The sequence below is a fragment of the Silene latifolia genome, chromosome 1 (genome assembly GCF_048544455.1).
Source record: "Silene latifolia isolate original U9 population chromosome 1, ASM4854445v1, whole genome shotgun sequence".
Classification (NCBI taxonomy): domain Eukaryota; kingdom Viridiplantae; phylum Streptophyta; class Magnoliopsida; order Caryophyllales; family Caryophyllaceae; genus Silene; species Silene latifolia.
In genome coordinates, this window is record NC_133526.1 from 195,084,035 (window position 1) to 195,099,849 (window position 15,815).

General features: G+C 36.0%; 3 protein-coding genes across 3 annotated transcripts; 2 read left to right on the forward strand and 1 right to left on the reverse strand.

Moving 5' to 3' along the window:
- Positions 1 to 213: 213 nt before the first annotated feature.
- Positions 214 to 1,671, reverse strand: LOC141615267 (protein SLOW GREEN 1, chloroplastic-like). The gene has a single exon (XM_074433696.1). It carries the CDS (start codon positions 1,544 to 1,546, stop codon positions 503 to 505), a length of 1,044 nt encoding a protein of 347 aa, XP_074289797.1. The 5' UTR covers positions 1,547 to 1,671; the 3' UTR covers positions 214 to 502.
- Positions 1,672 to 2,950: 1,279 nt separating this feature from the next.
- Positions 2,951 to 6,534, forward strand: LOC141615279 (uncharacterized). Its single transcript, XM_074433703.1, has 3 exons — positions 2,951 to 3,273; positions 5,038 to 5,365; positions 6,185 to 6,534. Exons 1-3 carry the CDS (start codon positions 3,126 to 3,128, stop codon positions 6,399 to 6,401), a joined length of 693 nt encoding a protein of 230 aa, XP_074289804.1. The 5' UTR covers positions 2,951 to 3,125; the 3' UTR covers positions 6,402 to 6,534.
- A 3,888-nt stretch (positions 6,535 to 10,422) lies between these two features.
- LOC141615294 (uncharacterized) lies at positions 10,423 to 15,442 on the forward strand. Its single transcript, XM_074433708.1, has 6 exons — positions 10,423 to 10,625; positions 11,961 to 12,157; positions 12,784 to 12,864; positions 13,937 to 14,173; positions 14,635 to 14,712; positions 14,798 to 15,442. The coding sequence occupies exons 1-6, from the start codon at positions 10,511 to 10,513 to the stop codon at positions 15,005 to 15,007; spliced, it is 918 nt and encodes a 305-aa protein (XP_074289809.1). The 5' UTR covers positions 10,423 to 10,510; the 3' UTR covers positions 15,008 to 15,442.
- The last annotated feature ends 373 nt before the right edge of the window (positions 15,443 to 15,815 follow it).

Sequence of the window (15,815 nt, forward strand, 5' to 3'; positions counted from 1 at the left end):
TTCTACAACAAAATGAGGCCAAGGAAAGGGCAAAAATAGAAGAACTACAGCATTTCTTTTAGCGCCTTATGCACAAGCGCACCATGGCGTTCTAACTATTACCAGCGAGGCTTAAGTTTGAACCAAAATCATTCCTAACATGTGTGCCATCAGTAAAACCAGTAAAAACATATGCTGATCACAAATGTAAACAAATGACTGAGACGGGAAGAGTAGATATCAAGTGTATAACAATGCCATTAAATAATCATCAAGCTTTCGTAATTAACTACCAATACAAAGTAAAACCTCACACAAACATCAAAACTTAACCCTATTTCACTACTAAACAGAATTAGGGAAACGGGGAACGATACCACCAATGGAAAAACGTACTCTTGCACTCGTACATTATTTTAAATAACTTAACATTTCTAACGCGGTTTCATAGAGTACATTTACGAGTAACATTACGACCACCCACAACCCCAAATCAACTCCTAGATACCTCAAAATCCCATCTCTAACCCCTATCACCAACCTTAACCCTCTCATTTTCCGCCATTTGCGAAAAAACCTTAGTAGCAAGCATATTCTCATCAAAATACTGAGCATAAGGGTGTCCTTGAGGTACAAGTCTCTTATACTTCTCAAACTGTTTTTCAGCCTCGTCTTTCTTCCTCAACAATGTATAAATTATCCCTTGACACAAATACGGCCTAAAATCCCTCGGTTCTTCCTTAACCAATTCCTCATATATTCTCAATGCCTCATCGTAATTCCCATCAATAACCCGAATTTGCGCAACTAATAGCTTAAAATCTCGAACCTCGTCCTTCTTATTCTCCTTCTTACATTTCTCAATTGCGAGTTTTATCCTATCCGCTACTACATCCAACTCAGCACCACCTTCTTCGCCTTGCGAAACCGCCATTACTAACCCGTGATACGCCTCCGCACGAACCGGGTCCTTTTCAATTATTTCCTCAAACCCGGTTTTAGCCATCTCGGTTTCTCCCATGTATGTGTACATGTGTGCCCGTAGTAACATCCATTCTTTCTCCTCCGGTTCAAGCTCAATTAACCGGTTCAATACCTCCACCGCTTTCGCTAGCTTCTTGTTTTTGATTCGAACTTCCATTAGTGATTTCAAGACAAGCACATTATCAGGGTTTTCCGCAACGAACTCTTCGAGTTTCTTTTCCCTCTCTTCGTCGGAGATTTCGCTGGAGATTTCCTCGACCGCCGGAGGTGCGGTGGTTGCGATGGCGGGGAGAGGTTTGTGTGAAATTCCGGCGAGAAAAATTGCGGCGGTTGTGACGGCGACAGTAATTGGGGTTTTGAGAAGAGTGAAAGGGTTTAGGGATTTGGTTTTGGTTTTAGGGTTTTCTGCAATTGATTTTGAAATTGAATTTTTGGATGAGGATTTGATAATTAGGGTTTGAATTGGGGGTTTTGGGAATGAAATTGAAGTGGGTTTGGAGAAATGTAACGGTCGGCTATGGTGGAAGGAGAAAAACGAGGGTTGAATTTGTTGTTTGAAGGTGGATTTTGATAAGGTATCCATTGTTGAGTGTTGTTTGAGTTTTAGGGTTTGAGGAGTGATTTTGGGGGTGAAATTGATTTGGGGGAAAATGAGGGATTGAGTTGGTAAATTGGTGAGGGATTTGGGGGAGGAAGTGAAATGTTGAGTACTTGAGTGTGTTAAACCCTAATAAAGTCGACGAAATCAATGTTAGTCGATCAATGGCTGAGAATTTTCCAACTAAATTAATAGCACTAGATTTTATAATACCGTTTTATTATAAGTTTATTGAAAAAAAATCCATATAAATAAACTTTTTACCGTCATTTATTATATAGAAAAAAAATTCATATAAATATTTTTTATATAAAAATGAATTAAACTGAATTTATGATCATGAACTAAACTGAATTTATAAACCTGACACATATTAACAAAATCGTTAAAGAAATAATAATGTTCTAAGCACCATTTTTTCATGTATGATGCATTTATTTTTATAGGTGTATCACATTATATACGCTTAAATATTGCTCAGAAAGTTAATAGACACCTTTATTTTACCATTGCATCACACAAAGGTACTCGTGTTTTTGAGTTAAAACCTTAAATTTGTGTCTTATCGATGTCTCAAATAACTACGTCAAAACTAATTGATGTTAACTCAACTCATAATTATCATAAGATTTAGTTTGTTTTATATTCTCATATTAATTATTCTACCACATTACTACAAGCAGATTTCAATGACGTGATACATCACAATATCCAATATGAATTTCTATAGTTATTTTTAGCACCATAAAAAAGGTTTAAGGTGAGTCTAAAGTATAATATAACCTCCAAATTCCAATAATTCAATATCCAGTTGATGTAATAAAGGATTTGGTATAGTGACTATTTACATAACTACATGCGTAATCCAATTTCTACCCTATGTTATACTCTGAGTAGTTGTTTGCAAATGATATAAGCCAACTCGCCGAGCCTTAAAAACCGGTTTGATTCGTTACCCGATTTGCGCCTGGTTGAATCGATACCGAGTTAAAGCCTCATCAAATCGATACAGGGTTTGAGCTCGATCAAACCATTCTTGAGTCCAATCGATTCGAGCCTAACTCAACTCATATTGATCTTAAGCTCATTAAGGCTAGTCTGGAACTCTGTTTAGACTTTTTTTTTTTTTTTTTTTTTTAATATATTTCAATAGTTTTAATTAATTTTTCAATTTAAACTATGTTGTTGCATTTACATTTTTGAATTATATAATCATGCCTATTTTTCAAAACTGGTACTTTTAAGTTAAATTTAAAACGTGCGCAAATAAAAGGAACATAAAACCGGCCAAGTTCAGATTATTTTTTCCAAGTCACTCCATATTCCTAGCCAATCTCAGGATACCCGAACTCGAGCTCAAATTCAATATTCCAAGCCAATCTCGAGCCCATCCGAATGCAAACACAGCTCGTTTCGGTTACAAAAACTCATGTTTCATCTGAGACAACCAACCGTTCACAAAGGGTCACATACCTGAATAACTACACAAGTACACATCACAAAATCTAAGATGCTCTACATTGATCTTCACTGAATATTACAGAGAATTGACATTAATTAATTAATGGAAGGAATAACAGCAGAAGATTTATCAACAATTGGAGGAATTGCAACAGTTTCATTACTACATTCCTTCATCCCAACTCATTGGTTACCTTTTTCTATTGTCGGTCGTGCCCAAAAATGGACCCTTTCTCGTACCCTTTTAGTTAGTAAGCTTTTTTCCTTTATATTTTAATTAATTTTATTTCAATTTTTGTTAATTTGATTTGTTTTATAAGTTTGGATAATGGGTTATTTTTGTTTTAGCTGATTAAAGTTTGTAATTGATTGTTTGATTGATTGATTGATTTGTTAGGTTTTTTTTGGGTGAATTGAGCTTGTGATTTGGTAATAATTTGTGGGTTGGTTTTGATTCATAGAATTGGTATGTTTTTAGTGTGGATCTATGTGGGTTTGAGTGTTTTTTTGGTTTGGAAATTGTTATGAGATCATGGGATGTGAATTTGGTTGGATCATTGTTGTTCTGTTGTATGTTATTCCGACACTTCACTTTGGTCGTGTGTACAACACTTGGGAGTGTCCGGCACAACACGACACTTGTAGCTGAGTCAGAGTAACATAGGTCCCATTTACTGTTTGTGGTGATTGGAAGGGGAAGATAATGTGGCATAATTGAGCTAAATTGGGGATCTGGGGGTTGAAGGAATAGCCATTTTTCGATGTGTATAGATTTCTTTGGCGGTTATTAGTTATTTGGCTATAATCAATACCTCAATGCATTAATAAGTATAGGTATCGGTATTCATGTGAGCCGTGTAAAGGGTGTTGTGGGTTATGAATGAATGAAGTCAATACCTCAATGCATTAATAGGTATAGGTATCGGTATTCATGTGAGCTGTGTAAAGGGTGTTGTGGGTTATGAATGAAGGCTTCATGAAGCCTTATTTTTTTTTGGTGTTTTTCTTTTTCCATCGTTTTGTCAATTGTCGATGGTTGAGCTGAGTTTTCCAAATCGGTAATGTTAAATGAGATTTAGTTTGGGGGCATGAAGGTAGCTAACATTTTTCTAGTGAAGGTACATTTTTTGGTTTGTTAATAGATGATGGAATATAGAGTTTGCTGTCTAAGTAGTACTCGCCTCATCTGAGGGCCGGGTACCATTAAACTAGAGAGGTTTTTTCGTATCTTCAGTTCTGACTTCAACATGATTGCAGTTGGCACTTTGGCAGCCATGCTGCAAAAGGTCATTAGTCTTGAGAGATTCGAGAATAGAAATACTATTACCATATGGATGAAGGCTCTTTAACTTCAATAATGGCAATAGTGTGTATTTGAAGAACTGAGAACAGTGTGGAATTCTTTCGAGAATAGAAATACTATTACCATATGGATGATAGGCGTAGTTGAAGAACTGAGAACAGTGTGGAATTCTTTCCCCTTTTATAGGTGGTGAGTGGTGACACTAAAATTTTGTGAATTGGGAGAAAAAAAAGGCGTAATCTATATCTAATGAGTGTCTTGTTTTTGGGTGGAATATGTTTATGTGCTGTATATCATAACTGAAAGCATGTCCTGAAATGGGATGAGCCGTTTTCATTTTGGGAAGGCAAGGCTATGGCCATTGTCCGATAGTGGGAGTATATAATTGATACTAGTAACATTGAACTAGTTAAGTCTTCATTTTAGCTGCTTCGAAGCAGTTGTGGTGACCCTTACTGATTTTGAATCATATTCTTGTGTATTGAATCAAACACGACCGTTCTTACTCGTAGTAGGAAATTATTTGGGAAATGCGTCATGTTGCTAAAGGTTCACTTTCTGCATTTCTGTATCACTATGACCAAATAAGCCACGAGACTTCCTGAAAAAATGGTGATGAACCCCAATGCCTTGTTTTCACATTTATATGCTAAGTATATTATTATTCTTTGGATTCATTGACCAAAAAAGTAATTCATTTCTCATTGCGCAGCTGTATTTGGAGCGTTTTTGCATGTGTTTTCTACTTCACTTCTAGGTATAACAGCCATAACAATGGCAAATACCATTGCGGGGGAAGAGACCGTGCATAAACTTGCTTCTCTTTTACTTGTGGTTCTCGGTGGAAGTTACATTATGTTGTATTTAACCGGAAGGGGTGGTCATAGTCATTCTCATCAACAACCCATGGAGAAAATGGCAGTTGCTGGGCTTGTACTGGTTCCGGCATTATCACCATGCGCAACCACACTTCCAGTGTTCTTGGCAGTTGGCAATTCTAAATCAATGATGATCCTAGCCATCATAGTTCTGTTGTTCAGGTAATGTTTCATCACTAAATAGTTCCTATGTTGCTCCGACTCGGTTAGAATTATTCAACACGGGTACGTGTCCAAGTGTCGGATTCAACTTTTTTACGAAGAAAAATCATGTTTTGTTCTAAAATGCAATGTCCGAGTCTCTTGCTCATGTCTGAGTGTCGAGTGTCCAACACGGATACACGATGTAATATTTAAGCTTCCGAGCAACATAGTTAAGTACCCCCGGTAAAAAAAGCCAAATTTAGTGAGGTAGTACATTCTTAAGCTGTATTAGGGGATCCATATTGATTTTATCGAGTCAGCTGTCGGGCAAGATGTCTCTTTAGCGTTATTCACATTGGGTGGCGGGTGCTACCGGGGTCAACTCTGTTGCTTGCAGGAGAAATCAGTGATGTGTGATGAGTTGAGGGCACATTACGGTGGAATGTTATCTTTTGAGGTTCTAATAATCACGCTAGTGATCGGATCCCACTAAAAAATATTTGTAGTACATAATTATATAAAATTTGTACGATTTATGTTATTTGTTGTATAAAATTGGGCAAAATGCGCCAAAAAGAATGTAGCTTCCCAATGTTCGTGGACTCCAGTGATCTTGCATTCTACAAAATGCATCTACCACCGAGTCAAACCTATACTTCTAGCGAGGGATGGAATTCGTCATAATTGTGGGAGGAATAACTCCTAAGCTTCTCTCAGCCCATTCCTATAGCTCTCAATTTGATAAAAAAAGCTTAATAAACCTGGATTTCCCGTCATTGTTTTTGAGTCCTATGCTGGCGAATGAGCTTATTAGTGGGTGATTATGTTTTCGTGCAGCACTATAACCGTGATGACCTCGTTGGTAGCTCTCTCCTTCTACGGTGCAAGCCAGCTTAAGTTTCACTGGGTGGAGCGGTATGACAAGCTGCTTGTGGGTTCTGTTCTATGTTTGGTCGGAATCTTAACGTTACTTTTCCATGATCATGACCATCATCATCATCATGGCGCTCATGCTGCGGGTGAGCAACTCAACCGGAAGATTTTAAACCTTTAGTTTGGTTCTCCCTGTGAAATCTTGTGTATTAGTCTGAGTGTACTGCGAGGAAGTATAAATTGTTGTCATAAGAACGAAGAATCACTAGATGTAATCGACATTGCTGATTAATGGACGTATCATTCTACTTCCACACTAATTCTCGTATTCTTTTTTAGTTGGGATGTTATTCGCCTATTGTAGTATGTAGATGGCGGCCCCGGTTCATAGATTATACATCAGATGTAGTACCAATACTCGTATAAATCAGCCTATTTATAAAAATTCTTCAAAGAATTTTTAAATGGCCGTACTCGGTGAGGAAATTTTATGAATTTCTTGAAGTTTACCAGAAAAGTTGTTAGATTCATGAAATCATGAATTATCACCATCTTTAGACAAAAAGGTTTGAAGAGGAGAATACGAATTAAGCAAGTATTAAATTTCAAAATACAAATGATGAATATAAATATTAGAGTTATTTCATGGAAATAATCCAACCTAAACCTCATCCTCTCATATTAATCCATCCTAATGTTTAACTGGGAATAATCTTAGCTATTGCATCATTTAACTTGTACTGAACTTGGTCCTTTTTTGACCTGATACAACCTGTTTTCCAACAGGTCACATTTGGTCCACCACTTTTCTATTTTTTTCTGGCTCTTTCCTCATTTCTTTTTCCTTCTTCAATTCTTCATTCTCTGTGCAATTTTTTTTTTCTTGTTCTTCTTCTTCCTTATTGTTGAAACTCCCAGATTTCAAGAAAAAAAAAAAAAAAAAAAAAAAGAGAACATTCAAGTATTCAACCCCAAATTCATAAAAAATCCAGAAAACCCTAGTTAATTAATTAATTAACCTAATTGCCCAACACATAAACCCCAAGTTCATAGGATTTGCTACAATTGAAATAGCACTTGAACTCAGCATCATTTCCTTGCGAAGAGTTGATAAACAAGACACCCACCAGCATGTTTGTATACCTAAACATCTATACTATTCTCCTGCTTCCCTATTACCCACTCAGCATCATTTCCTTGCAAACTAAATTATACTGCCACATAAACGCCAGCACCATTATCAGCCACCACAAAACTCATTCCCTAACTTTCTCACCACATACAATTAGAGGTCGTTAAGGTTACCATGGTCCATGACTCTAATTTGAGCCTTTTGCGGCCATATTGGCCCCCATGGATTGCATATCAACCGACATCAGAAGCCTATAAAAATATCGAGATAGAAACCAAAATCGAGAGTATACCAAATCAGTATCCTTTGCAACCGTGCCAGCGAGAATGGTTTTGGTGGTGGTTGTTGTTAAGTGTTTGATATGACTGATGACTAGTTTGGTGATTAGAGGTAATATTGGTGATGAAGGGTGTTGTGGGGGTTTTGATTTTGGGTGTTTGGTGATTGATGATGGAGAAGATAAAGGAGTGAGAGCATCTCCAACGATGCGGATGAAATGCAGCGAAAAATTGAGGATGTGAAAAGTGGGGCTTCCAACCATGAGGATGTATCAAAAAGTGGCCTCATATTAACGAGGAAGAAAGCGCTCCGCTGTTTGTAGAGGAACAAAACGCTGCGCGTAGAAGGCCCACTTGCATCAAATTGCATTCCACACCATACTTTACAACTTGCATTTAATTGAACATATAACACGTATCAAAAAGTGAGTATTTTAGCAATATTTTAATTGGTGGGTAGGTTAAAGTAAGAGAGATAAATAATAAAATAGATTGAGATGAAGAATAAGAGTAAATTATGGTTGGAGGAGTAAAATTGAAAAGTTGAGGAATAGTGAGGTGGATGAGTAAGAAGTGATAAGAGAGAGTGAGAAGAGGAGAAGAAAAACTCATGGTTGGAGATGGTCTGAAGATTGAAGAGGATGCAGTTTAGCTAAGGTTGACTAGTTAAGGGTTACATAGTCAAGGATACCGGTTCTTCAGGTTTCCATTCCATGGGTTTAATAAAAGTTAAATGATGCAATAGTTAAGATTATTCTCAGTTAAACATTATGACGGATTAATATGAGAAGAGGGGGCTTAGGTTAAATTATTCTCATGAATTAACCCTAAATATTAACCTGGAAAAATTACTATTAACCTCGAAAAATACAACAAACTCCAAAATACAAATGATGAATTCTATGTAAAATGGATTCTTCTATAAAAGAGATCCTGAATTCATATATACAAAGGAAAAAATAGTTATTAAAAAAAAAAGAATCCATTTTTGAAATAATGGTCAAAAATAAAATATTTGTCGTTTTGGGTCGGTTTTGAAAATATTTGTCAAAATGGTGTCCACGTAGGCTCGGGATTTCTGGACCTAAAACACGCCACTACAAATGGCGTGTTTATAATGAGTAGGGAAAGAAATTTCATTAAAAAATGGACTAAAACAAACACGCCATTGGGAATGGCGGGTTTCGGAGGGGAAACACGCCATCCCCTATGGCGTGTCTTGTGTAATTTTTTTTTTTTTTTTTTTTTTTTTTTTTTTTAAGTTTAGTCAGTTGAGTAAAAAAATTGTTGTAAAGACACGCCACTACTAATGGTGTGTTTCCTTCACAAAACACGCCATTAGTAGTGGCGTGTTTCAGGTCTAGAAATCCCGAGCCTACGTGGACACCATTTTGACAAATATTTTCAAAACCGACCCAAAACGATAAATATTTTATTTTTGACCATTATTTCAAAAATGGACTCAAAAAAAAAAACGGTTTTATGCCCCGTATTCACTTGATCACTTGTGTAAAACGGTTTTATATTAGGGTTTTTTGATAACTGCTACCACGTATAATTCAGATTTTACCAACTGCTACCAAAGTAAAATTTCTTTAAAAACTGCTATCAATATTGTTGGTTCGGATTAAAACTAACTACTAAATCAGGTTAGGAAGCAAATAGAAATGATCTCAGCCATCCATTTCCAATTCTCATCTTAAGTTCTATTTTTTCTTCCTTTAATGCCCTTACCCCCTCCCTTGTGTGTTTCTAATTCATTCTTCTTTCATTCATCTTAAATTTCACTAATTTCAATTCTCATTCTCACTCACTCTCTCTTTTTTCAATTCATTTGACTTCATATTTCAACTTTTTCATCTTCAATTTCACATAAATTTTCTATCTCATCTTTTTTCTTCCTCCATTTCATATACCCATAGTAAATTATCAAATTAGGGTTCTTAATTTTTTCGTTTTCTAGATTAGCAATGTCGAATGGGGCAATGGAATTGACAATAATTAATTGTCAACTCCTCACTTTACTTGCTCTTCAATCATTTTCTCACCTTTCGCCGATATCCGTCTCCTTCTCTATTATGGAGTAACCTATTGCAGGTGAGGTGGGTAATATTGTTGCACATTGTTCCGCAATATCTCTTCACTTATTGAGTTTCCGCTCTTACTTTTATGCTTATTCTACTCATGCAAACACCACTCTAGCTTAATGAAACCCCGTTGCACCCATTTCCAGATACGTAGCCATTGGGAATGAACCCTTCCTTAATAGTTGTGGGGTGCCAACTGGAAAAAGGGACGAATTTGGGGATTCTGGGATTGGAAAACATTGGGTTCTTCAGATTGGATTTAACTCTAATCAAGGATTTAGCTGATTTGGAGAATAAGGTTTAGACGATTTTAGGTTGCAAAATCCCCAATTTAATTGGGAGTAAAATGAGAAGTTTAAAGGATTGTGTTTAGGTTGATTAATGGGTGATGAGTGAAGTAAATAAATTAAGTAGGTTAAAAGAGGGATAAGTTTGGGTAATGGGATGATATGAGTGAGGAGAGTGTAAAATATGGGTAGTATTGTCTTTTCATGCGTAAATAGGAGGTTCGTGGTTATTGGGTAGTTAGTTTTAATCCGAACCAACAACATTGGTAGTAGTTTTTAAAGAAATTTTACTTTGGTAGCAGTTGGTAAAATCTGAATTATATGTGGTAGCAGTTATCAAAAACCTTTTATATTATAATGTCTTATGTTTTTTTTTTTCAACACTAAACTAATTGGCGCCAAAATAACATAAAATCTAAAAACCTCAGCGCCAAATACCCAATTTACTTCTCTCCTTTACCCTTTGTCGAAAACTAGGGTTTCGAAAGCACAAAATACGATCGAAAATGCCGGAATTAAACTGGAAACACCACACTTTGATTCAATCTCTACTCTCTCGCGGTCCTCTTACTTCCATTGAATTTCACAAGGTTTTCGAAGGAATCACCGGAAGAAATCCAGGTTTTTTTTTTTCCTCTTCATTAATTCATCATTTTATCATCATAATTCATAATGTTCCTGTAATTTTGAACTATATGATTTGTAATTTTACAATTAATTTGAAGTTTAGAATGTGTAGGTTTATATGAGAACTTGTTCAATGATTGTTACCATAATGTTCCGTAATTTTCGAACTGCTTGAATTGTAATTTTATGATTAGTTTGAAGTTGAATTTGAAATTCATTGATTTCTAGGTTTTGCGATAATTTGTCCAATGATTATCATGTTTCTGTAATTTCGAACTACTGTATATGAATTGTGATTTTGTGATTAGTTTGAAGTTGAATTAAAATTCATTATTTTCTAGGTGTGTACGAGGATTCGATCAACGATTATCATCATATTTTTCTGAATTTATGATTATTTTGTTTTAAGTTGAGAGTTCGTAGTTCGTTATTGTGTAGGTGCATACGAGAATTTGTTCATGATTATCCTCCTAACGTTTCAGTAATTTTCGAACCGTATGAAATGTAATTCGTTATTTTCGAGGTGTGTACTAGAATCTGTTCAATGATTAGCATCATAATGTTTCTTTTGAACTGTATGAATTGTGATTTTTTGATTATGTATTTTAGTTGAATTTGCAAAATTGTTGTTGTGTATGTACCTACGAGAATTTGTTCAATGATTCTTTACTGAAGATTAACATTGAGCTAGGATTTGCTCAAAATGAATTGCAATTTTATGTTTAGTTTGAAGTTGAATGTGTTAAACGTTATTGTGTAGGTGAGTATGATAATTAGTTCAATGATTATTTACTCAAGATTAACAACAATGAGCTAGGTTTTGCTCAAATGAATTGTGATTTTATGATTTAGTTTGAAGTTGAATTTGTAAACCGTTATTGGTGTAGGTGCGAACAAGAATTGGCTCTTTGATTATTAACTGACTAACAACAAACAGCTAACGGGCGTGATTTTATTAGTTGTAAGTTAAAACTTGTAAATCGTTATTGCGTAGGCATGTACGGGAATTTGTTCGATGTTTATGTACTGAAGGATAAATGAAGAGCTAGCTTTGCTCAAAATAAATTGTGATTTTAAGATTACTGTTAAGTTTAATTTGTAGTCCGTTATTGTGTAGCTGTGTACGAGAATTTGTTCAATGATTAAACTGAATTGTGATTTTCTAATTAGTTTTAAGTTAAATTTTGTTAATCGTTAATGTTTAGGTGTGTATGAGAATTTGTTTCAATGATTATTTAATGGAGATTATGAAAGAGCTAGCTTTTGCTCAAAGTGAATCGTGATTTGATGATTAATTTCAAGTTGAATTTGTAAATCGTTATCGTGTAGGTATGTACGAGAATTTATTCAATGATTATTTGCTGAAGATAAATCAGGAGCTAGCTTTTGCTCAAATTGAGTTGCGAGCTTGTAGAAATCAGTATGATGGTAAAATTTATTATGGCGTTGTTAATAATGTTGCTGATGAACACTCGAAGCTCGGTACAAAGTACTCCGTTCCTCAGATTGCCTTCTACAAAGGCATTGTAAGCTTGTTCCTTCACTTATCTCTATTTAATGTTCAAATGCGTGTGTTTCAAATTAACGTGGACCTAGCCAAAATTGTGAACCTCATTACACTTGTGTCTCGGTATCATTTAGGTTCATGTCTTTATTATTGTGTGTGGTCCAGGTAGTTAATTTTTACCAAAAAAAATACAATTGCAGTCATTTACTGACCCGGATGTATATTTGTGAACAATTCTATGCTGAAAGCCAAAGCTAAGATATAGATGTTGAGGTGGTATAGAATGTGAATGCATCTTATGCCATCATCATTAATAGTGTAATACTAATGTTGGAAACTAAAATAAACCAGATAAATTTTTATATTTACGTTTCGTCAGTTTGAGATAAAATGAGCTGGTGAAAGGGTTATATGAAAAAAGCAATATAAGTAAGACGAAGGATAAACAACATGAAGTGAACAGTATTGTACAACAATTATTTGTTAGTTTGAAGGGTGATTTTTGTTGGTTGAATGTCTGGGTTGGTGGTTATGATTTGGTAGATGACATTTTGAATTGATTGATTGGCGTCAAATGTCAGAGGAGGATTGTGGTGTTGTAGATTTCTTAGAAATGTAATGTTTAGATTTGTTATAAAATGACAGATTGAAGCAATTGTGCAAGATGCTGCAGGACAGGGTTGCATAACTAATATTAGCGCTCTTCATGTAAAGTTGGACAACCCGGTGCGTGAACATTTCTTATCCTGTACTATCGTTCACAGTTTACACAGTAAAGTTTATAATTTCCTTCACACTATTGTCATATAGTCATATACACTTCATTGGAGTTGTGCACTGCATAATTTCTGGTACATATGCTGGCCGAGGGGTCATATATTGTCTTGGGATTCAGTTGGTCTAATGAACGAATGACTCGTCTTTTACCCTTTGTTTTATGCAAAAATTGTGAAGGTGGAAAGGATGGGGGTTGGAGAAGCGGGAAATGGAGGGAGGAGAAGGAGAGGGAGAATGAAGCAAGGGTGTTAGGGTAAATTGATCTTTCTCTCTATATTCGCTTTTAGACCAGTCTTAGAGATGGAAAATTTGTAAGAGAAGGTTGATGTGGACTTTTACATGGGCCTGATTTGGTGGAGATTCGTAACCAAAGTGAGAGAATGGCAAATTCATTTGTATGAACCAACAAGAAAATGCAGTGAACCAAACTCCAAAGTGAATAGATTATTACATTCCAAAAAAAATTCATGATGGTTTAACTTGATGGAAAATAAGTTCACATAATAGGCTAACCAGAACAGTCGGATGTCCATCTTCTGGAGTAGATCTTCATCACTATAAATCAATGTATATAATAGTACCCAAAAACAGGAAATGGATCCTCTCCATTTCCTGTCTCTCCATTTCCTCTCACAATCTATTTGAATAATAATTTCCCTTTCACTCTCATTTTCCCTTTATTTTTATGCGTAAATTTAGAACCGTTAGATGTTGTCAAAATGCGATCCAGGCCATTAGTAGGTACTTGCCTCTCCATTTCTTTTTAGGAAATGGAGAGAAAATGGACTCCCCAAAAATATGCATCTGCTGTGTGTGCAGTAGCATTAACTTTTTTTCAGTGATTTAAGTAGTTCAAGTGGAATTAGACGAATTTTTCTGTCGGTTATTGCTTCTCAGCGAGTCAGCCTAGTAATTATGATAGATTTTTATGTACTGGTTCTTCCTTTTCTAGTTCTGTTATATGCATGCTTATCCGGGATTCAGAGTTTTGACAAGTGTTATGGTAACAACTAATGAGCAGGTTGCAAGCAGTTCACAACCACAGCCAGGGTCTCAGTCACAGGAAGTACCTGCTGCACTCCGCAATTTTTCATTGTCGCAGAAAGAAAAGACTCTCGAGGAGCTTATCCGTGATGGATGGCTGTCCAATGTAGATGGTAACATTGGGTTCGGTGTTAGATCATTCCTTGATCTCCGAAGTTGGTTCCGCAATAATGAGATTCCTGCATGTGAGGTTTGCAACGAGGCTGGGGTGAAGGTAATTATCTTTCCTTATCCCTGCCTTTGTCCCCCACTCTTCTTTTTGTTTAGGAGTATACAACTGTAATGATTGTTGTTCCATCTACTCTAGAAAACCAACGATTTTTTTCTTTCTTTAAAAGATGTTTGATACTTTGATATTCTGACAACTTAATGAAGTAGCTTCATACTCTTGTGTCAGTGAGAGATAGTAAACCGATTACTCAAAAATCGGAAAAAAAAAAAGATCTGCAAGCTTACGTTGAAACTCGAAAATTGAAACTAATTTGCCTTAATGCTTGCATGAAACCTACATGCACTGTCTGACGTATAAGAACAACCTATTAACCTTATAATTGTGTTAGGAATATACAAGGATTTAGGTTGGTGTTAAGCATGAGACTGCCGCATACAAAACTCCCTGGTTTTATCATAACATCTTTGGCTGTTCTCACATATTTTGCATCCATATTAACGCAGGCCGAGTCATGTCCCAATGAAAATTGTACCGTCAGGATTCACAAGTACTGTCTCATCAAAAAGTTCTCCCAGAAAAAGGTGATCACATCTTGCTCTTGTGTAATTTGTAACTAGTGTGTGTGTGTGTTATAATCCCATAACTAACAACCAAGTCATTTTCCAGGCTCAAAAAGTGTGTCCTGGTTGCAAGGAAGCATGGCCATATGTAATTACGAAAGCAGAAGCCGTGGACGATGATGAGGATGATTCAAATGTAGAAACAGAGCAACCACGTCCGAGGAAGAGGGGAAGGAGCTCCCAAGCTAGCACACAGGTTTCCGATGCTGTTTCCTCTAATGCAGCGAAGTTGAGGAGATCTTCTCGATTTAGGTAAATGTCTCAATGGTAGTTGCAGGGATTTTTCGGATATTTTATTATTAGTTGCACCGTGCTGCGTGAATGCTAGTTTTCATTTTGGAATTTGGAGACCACCTAAACGAAACATCAGATTGTAGCGACCAGGTGGGGAATTAGCTAGGTAATGCTGTAAAAATTAGCGGGCATTAATCTTCTAGGCTGAACTTTTAAGGGATGACCATCCTAGATTCCTAGTGTATATTTAGTTGGTGTACTTTCTTTTGTGTTTTGTCTAGTTATTTCCGTGTTGACCTGATACCGCTCTCTGCGACACGGTCTTTTATGATTCTGGATCGGTAGAGGTGAATTAGATATTTAGATCCTGCAGGGCTTATTGATTTTGTAAAGGTCTGAAGGACTATGCAGTGTTAGTTTTGAATTTACTCACGTTTGAGTATCCTGAGAACACGTTAATGTCATGATGTTTTATTATTTTCCATTTATTGTCAGTCATTCATGTATTTTCCATAATGGATAGGAAAAAAAGAGGGAAATGAAGGGAAGGGGGAAGGAGGAGTGGGAGAATTGAGGAGGTGATTTTCCTTCCAAATCTTGTCTATATTGCGGGGAAATAATTTGCCTTGTAGGAGGGAAATGGAGGGATTTATTTTTCCTCCCCTCTAAAATTCTTCTTTCCCTCTAAATTTTGCCTATTGTAGAGAGATTTTGATTAGGCTTGAAGGAGAGAAAATGGGTTCCTCCAAATCTCTTCCCTTTCATTTCACTCCAATTTAAATACCCTACTCCCCTTCCTTTCATTACCTCCAAAACCCTCAATTTAAACA